General features: G+C 40.5%; 1 protein-coding gene across 2 annotated transcripts; it reads right to left on the bottom strand.

Annotated features, from left to right (window-relative positions):
• Positions 1 to 2,089: 2,089 nt before the first annotated feature.
• elovl5 (ELOVL fatty acid elongase 5) lies at positions 2,090 to 15,249 on the bottom strand. Of its 2 annotated transcripts, none has more exons than XM_070976892.1 (8): positions 15,097 to 15,235; positions 11,435 to 11,499; positions 10,864 to 11,051; positions 7,917 to 7,994; positions 7,231 to 7,402; positions 6,600 to 6,724; positions 5,475 to 5,609; positions 2,090 to 4,983 (listed from the first exon to the last, which is right to left on the bottom strand). In XM_070976892.1, the coding sequence occupies exons 2-8, from the start codon at positions 11,490 to 11,492 to the stop codon at positions 4,855 to 4,857; spliced, it is 885 nt and encodes a 294-aa protein (XP_070832993.1). In that variant the 5' UTR covers positions 11,493 to 11,499; positions 15,097 to 15,235; the 3' UTR covers positions 2,090 to 4,854. The 2 variants fall into 2 exon arrangements, with proteins under 2 accessions (XP_070832993.1, XP_070832992.1); XM_070976891.1 differs by having other exon boundaries at positions 2,435 to 4,983; positions 15,181 to 15,249.
• Positions 15,250 to 16,075: the final 826 nt, after the last annotated feature.

Genomic DNA, 16,075 nt, shown 5'->3' with positions numbered 1-16,075 from the left:
TCCTTAGTTTCTAAACAATGATTGCTGCTTTTGTATGAGTTCATAAAAAAGGAAATAAAAGTTGATATCGACAAAGACAAACCAGATAAAAATTGAATTGAAAATGGAAACAAGTTTTAAGAGGATTACAAAGAGGAGAAAACAAAACAAAACAACCTAATTTGAGATAAGGTTTGAGTTGGTTTTCACATTACTCTGCTTTGGTGCTGCCATGTTTGTTCTTAGTTTCAAGAATGCTGTCGAATTTTTATCTCACAAAGCCAAAGCAGTTGTTTTTCCCCTCAGTGCTAGAGGTTAATTGTCCCACCCCAAACTAGACACATTTAAACAGGCGAAATAAATGGTTATCCGCTCTGAATGATGCAGTCATTTGAAAATACAGTAAGTGATGATTCATCACATGCGTGGAGCTCTGCTCCGTTAGCATGATTGCGGTTTGTGTGACTGAATAACTTGAGATGATGATGTGTGCTTGGACAAATCAGATTCATGTTCTTCTTGAAGCCGTGGTGATTTAACATCAGCCATAGTTTGTTTTTTATCTGAGGCTGACACAGTGCAGTCTGTGAGAGCATAATAATGAAAGCTAGTATGAGAGTGTCTCCCAGCACATCTAAAGCTCAATAATTCACACATATTACTTCATGTGCTTAATCTGTTTAAAACCAGAGTAATAACAGGATAATGTGGGTTTATGTGATGGACTCTTTCTTGTTCTGATGCAGTCACTTCCTGGAGTCTCCGCTGGTTGCCTGGCAACCACACGGGGACAGGGTCCTGGATTCCTTTTCCTGTGGTCTTAATGGACTGTTGCATTTCACACACAGGTTACACTTGAAGCCTGATTTACTGCGTACTTGCTAAACGCCAAAGCTGCATATTTAGACAGACTAAGAGCGGCTGTAAGTCTTCAAGAAGATCACAGAGCCGCAGCGCTGAGCTGAATACCACACTGACAGCTGGATCAACGCCGCCCACGCATTCAGGTACAAACAGGTTGAGAGCCACATTCTTTCTGAGGAGAGATACGGAGTTGTCTGACACATCATTCACACTGAAATGAGTGAACTGACAAATGTTCATCATAACACTGTTTTCAGGGAGAATTCTCAACGCCATCACCACGCCCTCTCTGACTCCCTCAGGCCATGGCCTCTGAAAAATCAGTGAGTAAGGCATTGTTTGCATAGTGGCTGGCCAGCAGACACGCCACCAACGCTCACAAACAGCTGCTCTGTTCTCCAAATGCGAGCGCTGTGTGACACACAGCATTCCAGTGAATCAAGTCTGTACACAGTGCTTATGAGGAGGAGCAGTGATAACACTTAAGGACTTAGGGAGGAAAAGGTCGGCTGCTGTCGACATAGATCAGTAGAAAGTTTGACTAGAGAGAGAGCAGCAATCAGTGGCCTCCCTCAGACAAAGCTCAGCTGTCAGGAGGAGCGGCACTGTTAGACAACATCTCGTTGCTTTCTTGGGAAGGCGGTATCTTGTTTTGTCTCTCAGTTAGCTCAGCAACAGTTCACCAACCCTGTGCCCTGACGGTACCAAATGAAATGAACTAAACCTGATCGACATCAGGTTTGCTTCTAGTTCACAGTCAAGATCAGACTATTATTACCGAGAATGCCAAAAATTCCTCAGGCCTTTGCCTTATCATTACAAAGTTCACAAAGAGTTGATATCAGGAGTGAGAAAACAGAAGAACTTTAGAGACAGTTCGCGTGTAACTGAGAAAGCTTTGCAGGGTTTGACCCCTTCCTCTTCCCTCTGAAGCCAAACAGGTTCGCTGAAAACACCCAAATCCACCAAGAGTGGGCACTTATTGATGGACCGAGGCAGGAATTTACAGTATGTGTCATTTTAACTGATGCTAGAATAAAAAAATCCTGCCAGTATTTTACCTGCCAGTCTATCGGCCAAAGCATTTCCACCATCAGTCGACGATGATGCTGACTGGACCAGTGGGAATGAGCTTTAGAAATGTTTTTCCATCCTGATCCATGTTAACATGTACATAGCTTAATTTTACCATACATGAATTAATTGTTGTAGAGTAATACACACGATAGATTTTCGACAATGAGGTGAAGGTTTATCATTTATTCACCTCAGAGTCTTTAGGGATGCATTTTTGCAAACCTCAAATGTTGATGATATACTTTAATTCAAAAAGCTTCCCTTAATTATTCTCTATTACTTCTAGTTGCAATTCTATACATATTTTTTAGAGCCACTTTGTGCAGTGCTTTGAGCTCAGCATGCTAATGTTTAGCATGTTCACCATCTTAGTTTAGCATGTTAGCATTCAAACATTTGCTAATCAGAACCAAACCAACAGACAGACTGCTATGGCGTCAATTGGCCAATAAGTATTTTCACAAACCATCAAGCAGAGAGAATTGATACTGAAAATAATTACAAGGCTCAGTGAACAGTGCAGCATTTACATCATTTTCAAGGAAGGAAAACAACGGTTCGAAAAAACAAGTATGATTACAATCTGTTTGTTTTTAATGTGTTACAGCGAGGAAAGCATGAGTCACAACATGTTAACCCAGATTCACCCCGATTTTCAGAAAATATATCTATTTATTTTAAGAGTTTATAAAATGTATGTAATATCTCATTACATACCTTATGCGTCCTTGCCCTTTAGTAACTGGGGAGTAGGCCTGTTTTAATGCTAATCCTGCCCTTAATTAAATATATAACCCCGTCACCTGCAGCACTATCACCCTGTCTGAAGGAGAAACTGTAACAGGGATGGCTTGCAGCTGGAAATTAAAACAACAAACAAACACACTAGAATTCAGTTTCTGAGTAGATATCTGTCATGCATGTTCCACAGATTTTGTGTTAATTGGCAGACATGTATGGATCAGACTCATCATGCAGAGCGAATGTGGCCTGTATGTATTATTCAGGCGTTAACAGTAATTTCTGATGCAGCGGACGTGAATGTAGGTCACCTATACAATTGAGTAACATGTCATGCTCATTCAGTGGTTAAGGCCATACAGCACCTCATTTAATTGAGTCAGCATGGTAGAGCAGCGCAGCTGTGCACCACAGCACGGGTGTCAGGTTTACAGAGTACATAATTCATATGCCCTTGTACTTTTATTTTACGGTATATACCAGCATTTAATGTGCTCATGAAATGTTTTACAGAAAGTAACGCGAACATAAGGAACATGAAGGAATAATCACTACAAGCTCGCTTCTAACAAACAATTCATTGTCGCGTAATGACTAATTAATTTTGGGGGGAAATGTCTAAGGAGTAGAAAATATGCTGGTTTGTTTTCTTGCTCAATTAGATAAGATTGATACTACTCCACTCGAAGAGTCACATTGATCTTCTCATCTAACTCTCAGCAAGAAAGCAAACAAGCATATTACCCTGAAATAATCATCCCTATTGCGTTAAGTTGAGTTAGGAATGATAGTTTAGGACATTTGATATTAAAATAAAAAGAATGAAACATGAAGAGTCAGGCACAGGATTTTAACAGGAAGTTTGACACATATTAGTCTGAACCGGACCAACATGAATCTGGTGATAACACACTGAAAAGACGAAGAATGCTGCATAAGAAACCAAATCAACTGGTCCAGAAGGCACTAGCTTTTCTGGAGCTTTTCACATGACCTTCCTCGGCAGATGTGCTTTACCAGGTTGCCACGAATTTTTCTGAGCATTTTCAAGACTTCCCAGGACAACTGGACAGAATCCATGTGTTGAGGAGGATCATTTGACAAAAGCTCCAGATAATCAACTAAATGGACTTTGTAGCGAGATTGTTTTTCTAACTGCTGCTTCCAGGATCGATCATGAGCTTTAATTCTTGACTATATAGTAAAGTTTATCGGTATATATCATATCTGAGCATTTAGCACTTAGTTATGCAGATGATTGTATTCACTTGATCAATTTGATACCTAAATATTACCAATAAGCAGCTGCACTGCAGACCTAATGGGCTTCGCCTTATTTAATTCATATGAATGAATGAATTCAAGTTCTATTTATATTGACTGGATAAAGCTACAGTGGATATAACACAGTGTGATAGGAAAAAAAAAATCTTTTTGTAACACGGGGGATGTTTAAAATGTTTAAAATGTGCTTGTAAAACAAACTGCCCTCTAACATTGTGTCTGAAACTCTTTTAAACATGAGTCCTAGCATATGGAGCCCACTATGCTTTGGTTATACTTTGTTACATGGCTAAATATTCCAAATTGGAAACCCTGCTCTGCAAATATAGCAAAAAATGCAACTTCTGCTGTTACAACCTGCCAATAAAAATGCACTCCATGTTAACTAGGGCAAATTTTAGGATTATGCAACAGCACAGGCAAGAGTGAGATTAAGCAAGACACAATGTTCGCTCTAGTTACACATTAAGGACCATAGTAAGCACTGTGTTATTTTAATTGTCCTTGAGTGTGATGAAAGCTTCAGCTGCTAACACGTTGGCTGGAGCTTTCATCTTTGGACCTTCTGTGTGTAAAGCATCTCTGAATGAGTCAAAATGTGTTTGTTTGCTGGCAGCAAGAGAGCAATTTTTGCTTTGCAGTGAATTACTTCCACTAGAGGGTTGGGGGTGGGCAATATTGTGCAGTGTCAACCATACTACAATGCACTTGTCCTTTAAATATTTTAACTGAATCATTCCTGACCATGAGTCAGAATGTGTCTAAACACACGGGAAGTCTCTGGATATATGTGGCTATGGCTTATTTTCATCTCAAGTGCAAGACTATTCTAGATAAGAAGACACATATACCTTCTAGCAGCATCAGCTAACGCGCTACAGTGAAAATTGAGTGACGGTTTCTCAAATGTCAATCCACCCTCAGTTTCTTGTGTGCAGTGCGCTCCATAGACGGCGTTCCATTTGCATGCCCGTTTGTTGTTGCAGGAGAGCCGTTCTGGTGCTCCTTCCTTAGAGAAGAACTGTGCTTCTTGTAAGTCTTATGTAAGAAAAAACAGAGGCAGAGAGAACACATGATTTTATGGATGCAAATTCAATAAGTTTAACAGGTTAAATGTAATTACTGAAACACAAATGTCTATTTAGAAAGTGAGACAGTACGCTCCAAGTAATTCATAAACAGTGTCTCCATCATGTGGTTTATGCACCAGAAAGTACTCAGAAGTTAATTTTTCTTCTGGAAAGTGGCCTGGTGAACAGGGCTTGGTCAGTATATTGGTATGATATTATCTGAAGCTGTCTAATACTGATATCGGTATCATCCTCAAAACTCCATTAATGGACATGCTGCAGGCAAAATGCAACAGCACTGGCAACTGAACTAGTTGACCAAATTTAGCTTTTTGTTTTTGTCTATATCAAGGCAAATAACTTTGGCCTTTTCATTTGATTTACTGATAATAACAAAATATCACCAGACTTATCCTTTAAACTCCTTCATTAACAGTTTAAAATGGAAAAACAACTGACCTGAATGTAGAAGTTTGAGAACAGGAAAATGAGCGTGACCATGTAACCTATTTGGAAGTACAGCCATCCCATGGGGAAGCCACATGGCCATACGACAGCACATATTGTCTGGGACATGGTCATAAAGAACTGGAGCTGTGGAGGAAACATGACACACACACACACACACACACACACACACACACACACACACACACACACACACACACACACACGCGCGCATGCAGACACAGGTGAGAAGGTGACCCAGAGAGCTTATAGAAACGATATTGATCCAGAGCATGAAATATCTTATGGACAGTAAAAGCGGTCGCGCTGTGTTTAAGCTAAATAGGGTGCTGGAGAAAACAGTCCAAGAACACTTTCAACATGTAAACAGCAACATTAGCTTCACAGTACAACGTCGGTATAACAATCATTACATATAATCCAAAGACTGAAAGTACTTTTCCATATCTTTTTTGATTATAAAGCAGGTCTAGGTGCTATGTAAATACTGAAAGTATCAAAATCCTCTGACAAACGCTCACAGCTCATATTCAGAAACTGTGCCTTTAAACGAGCCATCAGGACCTCCTTCGGGTTGTGATGTAACAACTACACAGTCACAGTCACCCCCCCCCCCCCCCCCCCCCCAGCCACACCCCTGGCATGGTGTGGTTGTAAAAACATGCCAGATCAAGCCTGAGAGCCGACCAATGAGAGCAGACTGGGCTTTTTGGGAGGGGGGCCTTACAGAGAAAGGTACTCAAATGATGTGTTTCAGACAGAGGGTGAATGGAGGTGCTGCAGCATTTGACAGTATGAGACCAATAATACATTTTTCTAATATCAAAGCATGTAAATACCAGTGTGAACCTGAAAATGAGCATAATATAGGTCCCAACGGTATACAGATTAGTTAAAAATTTGCCTCAACCAACTACAACATTAAAACAATACTGCATCGGTAATAATAATCCTACGATACAATATACAGTATCTTTGCATAACGTGTACGTTTTCTTTTGATACTTTCCAAAATGTACTTAAGTAAGCTTTTCAATGCTGGATTTATACTTGCAGTGGAGTATTTCATTACACTGTGGTATTGACTTAAGCTAAGAAACCGCAGGACGAACCCACCAGCTGTAACTGTGTAATGTACTTCTTCCACCAAAGGTATGGCCGCATGGCTGGGATGGCTGAGAGGCCGTAGTAAGAATACATCACAACGTGGATGAAGCTGTTAAGGGAAGCACCAAAGTACGCTGGCAAGACACAGAAGAGAGACACAGGAAGTTATTCATCTACAGTGAGCAATAACTGAGTGAATGGTAAGAGACTGGCAATCAGGAGTGCAATGATCACACAGGGAATAACAAACGTTTGAAATGTTGGTCTGCTCTGTTTGGAACAATTACTATGTAGTTCAAGTAAAATCAATAGAACAGTAAAGTAATACAGAAATAAAAGTGAACATCTAATAAATAATTAAACATGTTTATAGATCAGAAATGTCACATTATATTTAAATCAATAGTTAAAAGGCACACACACAAGATTTTGAGGAGTAAGAAAATTGACAACTTCATAACTGGCAGACTGCTGTACACAGTGTCACTTTTTGTCCTTCGAGGCTTTGCAGTGAAAACAGGCTGTTTTTAGGGCTAATGGCTTTGACACGAGAGCAGCTGAATTATTTAGCTCACTGAACAGTAAACGTTGCTGGAAAGACCTGAGTCACTGGAGGATGACGTTTTGTTGAAACACTCACAATGGCCACAAGGTACCCAGTTCATAACGAACCACCAGATATTCAGCATGCTAGCGTGGTGGTAGATGTGAAGGAAGGTGACCTGGTGATTATTCTTCCGTAGAATGAAGAAAAAGGTGTCCATGAACTCAATGAGCTTGGAAAAGTAGTACCACCACAGGACATTTATGATCTGTGAGGAAACAATAAGGACAAAAAATGACAGTGTAAACGTTCCTTCAAAACTCACTGTTTATTGTACTGGTGGATCAGCAGCTATCTGTTCCAAAGGTCGTTGAAAAGATCAGGAGGAATCATAAAGCAGTGATAAAACTTTTTATGTGATGCTGCTAAACTGCAAAGCTGTACACAGTTCACCATGAGCCTTGTTTTCACCTCCACTGCACCGCTCAGTAGGGACATTGAGGAGTCATCATGATGACATGAGCCAGATTAAATTGACTCCCTGTTTCTGCAGCTTATCTGTTGGGATTTACAGGTACTCGCCCAGAGAAATCAGAGCAGGAGATTTAAAAGAGAAAACACACTTAATGCTTAATATTCAGTTCTAGCTGCCATACAGTAACTAGTATTTATACCTTTACAGTACTGTTTATTATGACAAGAAACAACATGGGAAATCAAAATGAGAATAAAATCACCAGCAAAAAAAACAAAAAGAGTGTGTCATGTAAATCTGACCTCACCTTATTATCCGCTTCCTGTGCACTCCGAGTGTCCTGGCAGTAGAAGTTGTAGCCACCATGCCACACAGCAGTAACAAGCTGAGGACAAGGCCATTAAGATTAATGATGAATGCATATTTCACTAAATCCCTGAATACATAAGCTACACACTCAGACACTGCAATGCACAAATGCAACGTTAAACACAAAAGATATGACGTTGCAAAAATGTGACTTTCCTGACAAGTAATAAACACATGCACAGACAGACCAAATGACCAGATTTAGTCCCACCCTGTATCTGATTGATCTTGAGCTGCTGATGTTGGTTTCTAAATATTTCATCTAATTAAAAGCAAAAACATTACAAGCTCACTCTGCCACTGCAATACAGTCGACGTTGCTATATATAAAGGTCATTTTAGAGCATGATTTTATCACAGAGGTGAATTCATTTAATGATTTTAAAGCATTTTTACACATATGGAGATTAAGAAAAGTGCAAAATGCAAATACAAGAGTCCCTATTTGAAATACTTAAGTAAGTATTAAGTAAAAGTTACTGCATACTTGTGCAGTGACTATACATATTGCCTTTTGTTCTGCATATAAACTGCAGTTATTTATTATTGTGCTTCCATAGTGACAGGGTTAAACATAATGGCTAAAATGTATGTAACAGAGGCAGAGATATTCTGACTTTTAGTCCCTAGTATGGGTCCATAAAGCAACTGAATGAATGGATTTATTCCTTTTATTTGTATGAGACCATGTACAATATTAAACATACATTTTACTACTTGATGTATTGTACTAAAGTTAGCTTAAAACTACTTTTGATCTGCAGTCTCTTCACATTTTAAATAGACAAACAGAACAACATTAAACAAACTGGACAGAACATATGATTAGAAATTAGACACAACATTAGATCACACATGCCATGTCTGCAAGAAGCTGACATTATCAGGGTTATCTTTTCACACTTGACCACAAAGCCATAAAGACATTATTCAACAGTGTTCATAGGTTGAGTACTCCCTGTGACAAGTAAACCAGTCTGCATGTGTAAAATCAGCATTTCTTTGAAGAATAAATATCCAAACACACATGCTGATTCACCAATCAATATCTGCTGTCTCTGTCTGCTGCTGTAAAAAGGCTTCACTAACTAACCTCTGAGCCAAGAAACAGAATGAAGTGCAGCTTGGTCTTTAAACGCTGGATATTTTATCATGTGTGGACAGATGTTATCCCCCCCTCTAACTTCCTCGAGTCTTTCTTTGAACCTCGTAAATAAACATAAAGAATTGCAATCAGTTTTAATCTCAGTCGTTATGTGATGAACCTCTGTTCCCTGGAAAGTTGACAAGAACAAAACTGCCCTGCACTTTGATTCACATCAGGTGGCATTGATTTTGGACCGCCAAAAGTTCACCCCATGGCTGGGGCACTGTCACAGTACAGGGTTTAATGAATCTCACAGCCAACAGTCCACTGCGGCCTTACGCAATGCAGACAGACAGACAGACAGACAGACAGACAGACAGACAGACAGACAGACAGGCAGGCAGGCAGGCAGGCAGGCAGGCAGGCAGGCAGGCAGGCAGGCAGACAGACAGGCAGGCAGGCAGGCAGGCAGGCAGGCAGGCAGGCAGGCAGGCAGGCAGACAGACAGGCAGGCAGACAGACAGAGAGACAGACAGACAGGCAGGCAGGCAGACAGACAGAGAGACAGACAGACAGGCAGGCAGGCAGACAGGCAGGCAGGCAGACAGACAGAGAGACAGACAGACAGACAGACAGGCAGGCAGGCAGGTAGACAGACAAGAAACTAGTTCTAGCTGCTCGATGAGGAGGAGGAGAGTACACATGCTTTAGACCCTCACGTGGACAAAAACTCTCAGTTCCTCATGTTCACATGGACACAAAACAACAGAAGTGATCATTACGATAAGAGAAGTCTGGGCACTGCTATAACAGCAAATGCCATTCAGACTCTGCCACTGAAGGCAATTTCATGTCTGTTTCATCAGTGCCTCTATCAATTTCAGATATTTGGTCGGCTGTTTATAAAAGCCGTTTTTCGGCAAACAATGGGGGGCTGTGCTGATGTCTGTGAGGGCATATGAGGGATTTGACGGCTGAAACAATGAGCCTGTCAGCATCCAGCTGTGTCCCTCCCACTCCCTGATAGCACTGTCTCTCATGGTAGCTTTCAGTGAGAGACGCCAGTAGCCACAGGCCCGTGTCTAATCAGAGTCAAGTGTCAAAGAAATACTTAAACATTTTTTGTGAATGAGTTTGTTTTCTTGCTGAGAGTTAAATGAGAAGATTGATACCACTCTCATACTTGTCCACTAAATGTAAACCTACAGCTATGTTAGCTTAGCCTAGTATAAAGAGTTTAGCAAAACAGCTAAAAAAATAAAACTACAACTTGCCGTTTAAATGAGATAAATGACATATTGTGCTGTAGTGAACTTTAGGCTAGCTGTTTCCCAATGCTTCCAGTTGGTATGCTAAGATAAGCTAACTGTTGCCTGACTTTGATATGATTAAAGTAACAGACTGATGTTTGTACATTAAATATGTAGGTAAAGCCACCAGCTGGTTAGCTTAGTTTAGTGGGAAGAAAACTGAAAAAAGGTTTTTTTATTCATGCTAAGGTAAGCTAACATAGCTTTAGCTTCATATTTACCAAAAAAGATATGAGAGAGGTATATATCTTATGTCACTTAAAACATCGAGTGAGGCACATGACCCCCCGGAATAACGATTACTGCTCCATAATATCATTAATGTAATAATGTCTGGTCATATTCACACACTCAGTTCTGAGTGAGTGTGCAGCTGTGGCTCAGGTCGGGTTCCTCACTGTTCTTTTATAATCTGTCTGTAGTGTGACGGTGCAGTCATCGCTTTGCCCTACTTCAACACATCTCTCAGTGCCGAGCAGTCTGTTTACCTCATAGAACATGTAGAAGGACAAGAGTGTGAGGCCCAGATTGTAGAGCACCAGGAGGCCTCTGCAGGAGTACGGCTGCCTGTGTTTCATGTACTTGGGCCCCATCCATACGATCAGAAGGTATATGACTGTGAGTGCAAAGGTTGGTGGGTAGTTGTCCAGCAGTAGCCATCCCTGTACCCGCTGATCTGAAATTTGGAGGTAAATAGGCCAGTTTTTATCATGACTGTAGATCAAGAGGAGGCTGATATGGTGGTCTCATTGCTAAGAGCAGCTGAACTTGAACTGAAGTGAAAAGCAGTGGCAGTGCACACCAAGGACTGTTTGCTCAACACCTAGACAGGTTAACAGCAAGGTGAAAAACCCCAGCAACCTTCTTGTGTAAAGTCTTGTGTAAAGTCAAAGGTTTAAGGTAATGTTTACCTTCTCTTCTCTCTCTTAACTGTAGTGCTATGCTGAACTTTAGCAGTAATTACAAAATTCTCAACATTTTGGAAGAAAACACATTAAAGAAGACAAGAGCCACACATTTTACATCAGCTACTGAGACGTCAGTATAAATTTGACATACCTCTTGGACCCATCCATGACTCTATATAAGTGTTCAGTTTATGATTGAAGGTCTCCATTTGTCACCTGAAAGCAGAACATATAATGAAAACTAATTCACATCCTTTACATGCCTACAGGGCAGGACACCACAGCAACGCTCAACATCACATAGATGATTGACGGAAGTCCAATATTCACTCTCCTTTTAGCTCTGTTTTGGTCTCAACCAACTCCCGAGGGAAATAGCTGACTGTTTAGCTGCTAAATGATCCACTGATCTTTAAATTTGTCATGGAATGTACAGTGAGTTTGTCTGAGCTTTGAAAAGAGCGGAGAGTAACAACGCTGATGAGAGCGGTGAGAATAACTGAAGGCTTGGACTGTAAATCCAAAACAGTGAGCTGAAAGATGCTAAAACGCTCAATAGAGCTGAGAGGTACAGCAGCATGGGGTAATTCGTGTCTGTAGGTTTGTGGCATATTTTACATTACATATGGTAATTTGACCCATTTCTTTGTATAGAAACACTGATTAGCGCTGAAGTTTTCTGAGCACTGATGCTAGTCAGTCAATACTGTAGTAATTGACTCGTGTAACTATCTTTACACTTGTCTGTGTTTTTGTCTCTTTGTGCACCAAATTGTCCACCTGTGCTCTCAAATACGTCCAATGTCCCAATAACTGATCCCTCACATCCTTGTGGTTTCAAACGACAGATCAAATGTGGCCATGCTAAGACGTAAAACAAGAAGCCAGGAGGGCAGTGTGTGCAGATGATAACCACATCTCTATTCAGGTACGACGGGCTCAGAGTGATTCTCTGGCTTTTAGATGGTTGAAGGTAATGAGGGTGTCAGAACGTGCAAATTTATTACCGACAATGTGTTCCAGGTTTTAATAAATGCAGAATCTTGTCTGGCCCAGGCAGTGCTGCTACATTTACTTGAACAAAACTACATGTTTGTGCATGTTCTCTTGCAAAGCTGTCAAATTGTGATGGTGCCTTTTTTTGTCCTTTGTGTTTAAAATACATGGTTGGTGTATCCAGCACTTATTTAAACAACTGTTGTCAGGGTTTAGTCAAAAGGCACTTCTGCTTACCCTCCCAATAATAGTAGTTTGTAATAGTACTCATGGAGATTTCTCACACAAAGCCCCTCAACTCTGCAACAACCATCCTCCATACAACAAAAAAACAGTCTGGTTTTTAAATCTCAGAGTCGACAAGATTTCTGAGACTGCCGAGCAAAAGCTGTACAGATCCCTGCGGCTGATTTTCTAAATGTGAACCTGATAACTCTCAGAGACACACTCTTTATTCATTATCACTCCAGAGGCGTTTGCACAATCCTGCAGACCTTTACATTGTTTGCTAGACCCTGCTGTATCACTTCAGGCTTGCAGAAAATGCCTCCTAGCAGCCACAGACATTGCAGTATGTCTGTGTTCCTTGTTTCCACTGATGTGCTTCCAAGCTATACGTTCAATTCAGTGCGATTACGTCACAGCCTGCTGCACCATTGGACAGTCTGTACACCTGCGTCTACAGCTGGAGACATAACACAAGAAAAAGTATGTACTCTAACCTGCTCTGTGTGTGTCGTCCTTTCACAATCCCTCCTTCAGCTGTGAGATACTGTGTCTCTAATACTATAAATGTGCAGAGAGCTATGTGCACCTCTGTGCATTGGCCTCTAGCACTTTACTGAACAGAATTAAAGATAATATGCTAACTACATCTGATTTTGACAAATAACCTTGGACTTGGACAAATTGGACAGACAGAAATGTGAGCAGATCTATCAAATTTAGCTACAGCATCTCAATTCAATCCGCATGCTGCTCTTATATACGGTCATACGATATAAAAATGTGACACACACCAGTGACTTTGTTTACATGCATTCAGTACATTCTTTGATTCCATGTAAAGACCTATTACTTAAATGTTAAGTCAATAATTTCTGAAAATCTTGCAATATTTATCCCAGTTTACCAAACTCTGCATGTTATGGTGAGCTGTTGCCAAAGCAACAAATACTATATTACTGATTGTTACATTTGTCCATAATCACTTGTCAAAATATGGCTTATTCCGGTCAAACACAGTAACATCCCTGCTCTGATTATCAGAGATGCCTTAGGCTGCACCAAAACATGATAATCTGCAAGGCCTTAATCAGAGCATGATGAGATATAACAGGAGAGCATGTTAGCAGCCAGTCGCTGAGGCTCTGCGACCGAAACGCTGCAAAATACAGCTAAACAACCAAAGGAGGGACAGGCTTTACCAAAAACACTGATGCATCATCTGGACTCACACAGTGGTTGTATCACTGCAGCTGATAGTGATTTAACCAAAAAACTATTATGCTGTAAAAGTTAGGGTTGGGCAATATGATGTTAGATACAAGAACTCAAAGGTGTCTACCATGAAAGACTTTGTAGCTCTACCTTCAGAACATCTGGTTGCATGAGGCCATCGCAGGCGATGGTGCAAATCCATTAGCAGGGTTTCTTTAGTGTCATATTGGATTTTTATGTAATTTTCCTATCAATGCGATGACTTGTCTGTACGTGTTATTTTAATTTCACTGGATTGACCAAAAACAGACAACAGTTTCGCCATAAACTTCACTATATTAAGATATTGATTTGCAATATAAGATGGTATATACTGTGATGGAGCATTATACGTGTATTGCTCACCCACAGTGTAGAGATAGATGGATCTTAAATAATAATATCTTAAATAAAAACTAAACTAAAATTGAAAGCTAAGACCATACTCCAACTCTACCGACAATGGCAGTGCCTGACAACATTCTGCGAACTGTTAGTGCAAGTCTATTTTATCATTGTCTTGCATTGTATGGCAAGATAGTTTGCTGGCATTGCCTGGATGAGTGTTGATAGACAATGGAAATGGAAATAATAAGTAATTCTGGCATAATAGAGTGTTTAGTATAGTTTTATTATTATTTCTATATTTCCAAATGCTCCTAAAACAACATTTTGTGCACATATCATTCAGATATGCAAAATTGCAAAATCAGAGCCAATCCTCAGACAGCAGTAACATTCAAAAGTTTTCACCTGGAGCAACACCAAGAAGTTGTCTCAGCTCTGACAGCTAGCGATCAGACCTGGAGTTAAATAAATAAATAAATACGCCGCAGCACTCATCTGGCTGTGTCTTTAAAGTAGTACTTTAGTGCTCGGACGGTGATCACGCAGTATTGCGAACGCACGACAAATCCGTGGACGCATTGCTCTAAATCTGCCTTCTTTGCTCCAGAATATTGCATGAAAGTAATTTTCCATCGGGGTCACACGTGTAACGCAGACTGCACTTCCCGCACTGTGTCGTTACTGTAGCCCACGGTGTGCAAACGGCAGCCCGGTCTCCAGCTCAACTAAAAGATGTGCGCGCTGAGCTGATGACGGCGTTTATCTCATTACATCATCCCTCAATTTCATAACTGAAACTTCCTGGGAGGAATTAATAAAATCATGTCGGGGAAAAAAAAAAACTTATCGCATCCTGTCGATCGCATCCCCGCTATAGAGGTCACCGCTTCAGCATCACCCAAACTCATCGGTTAAACAGGCTAGACGCCATATGCGCGCTGCAACATTTTCTTTTCTTTTCTTTTTAAATAAAAAGACAGAAAGCCTCACCGTGAAGTCACCCAGCCGCCCGCTCGCGTTAGATGGGGAGAGAAATGTGGCGTGTGGCTGAAGAGATGCAGCTGAACAGCCTACCTTTCTGAGGCGGGGAGAGAAAGCGTCTGTGTAACCTTGGCTGGCCGGCCGGACTGAGCACAATGTGCAGCCTTGTCGCTCAGTGGAAAATAGTGGGAGGAACACGCAGACTGGCACATTGCCCTGCAGGAGAGTTACAGCCAGGAGGTGACCCGGTGTGTTGCAACGACACATATGCACGCAGTCAAAAAAAAAGATGACATCAAGGCTATCTCTGCCGTCCTCTAATTGCACTTTAATGTGCTGGGATGAATGCAAATTGATGAATGAGTCATGGGAAGATCGGACGAGTGCAGGAAGCATGGTGAGCTCTAACTTTTTTTTTTCTTCTTAAAAAAAAAAAAACATTTTCCCCATTATTTGTTTAGGAAACAGATCTGTAGAAAGCTTTCATTTCTTCTGTATACAAAAACAAACAAACAACAACAAAAAACAAACGTATCTATTTATTATGAATGATTTGGGAGTGGTGGATAAAGTATTCAGAGCCTTTACTAAAATAAGGGTACAATATCACACCAAAGATTCATAATTAAAAAATCCTGCATGTAAAATGTTTCTCAAGTAAAAGTAAACAAGTGTAGTTTAAAAGTGAAATTAAGTTAAATTCTTAGATCCTGACTGTGCTCTTGCAGATATGTCTAAAAATATGTAGAAGAAGAAGAAATCACCAAAGTGAAACCAAATAGAGTCAAGAAATAACGTAACACATATAATAAATCAATATGCTGGGATGTAAACAGATTGAAAACAGTAAGTAACACTGGTCTTTTGCGTCTGACATTTGTATAGAGTCTTTAAGTGTGACATAAATGTAAAGCTAAATGAAATGTGGGTGCAGGTAGGACACAAACAAACTGATAGACACTGTCTGGGTTAGGATTAAGATTAAAAT

This window comes from Chaetodon trifascialis, chromosome 13 (assembly GCF_039877785.1).
Source record: "Chaetodon trifascialis isolate fChaTrf1 chromosome 13, fChaTrf1.hap1, whole genome shotgun sequence".
In the NCBI taxonomy this organism is placed as follows: Eukaryota; Metazoa; Chordata; class Actinopteri; order Chaetodontiformes; family Chaetodontidae; genus Chaetodon; species Chaetodon trifascialis.
This window is presented reverse-complemented; position numbering and strand designations above follow the sequence as displayed.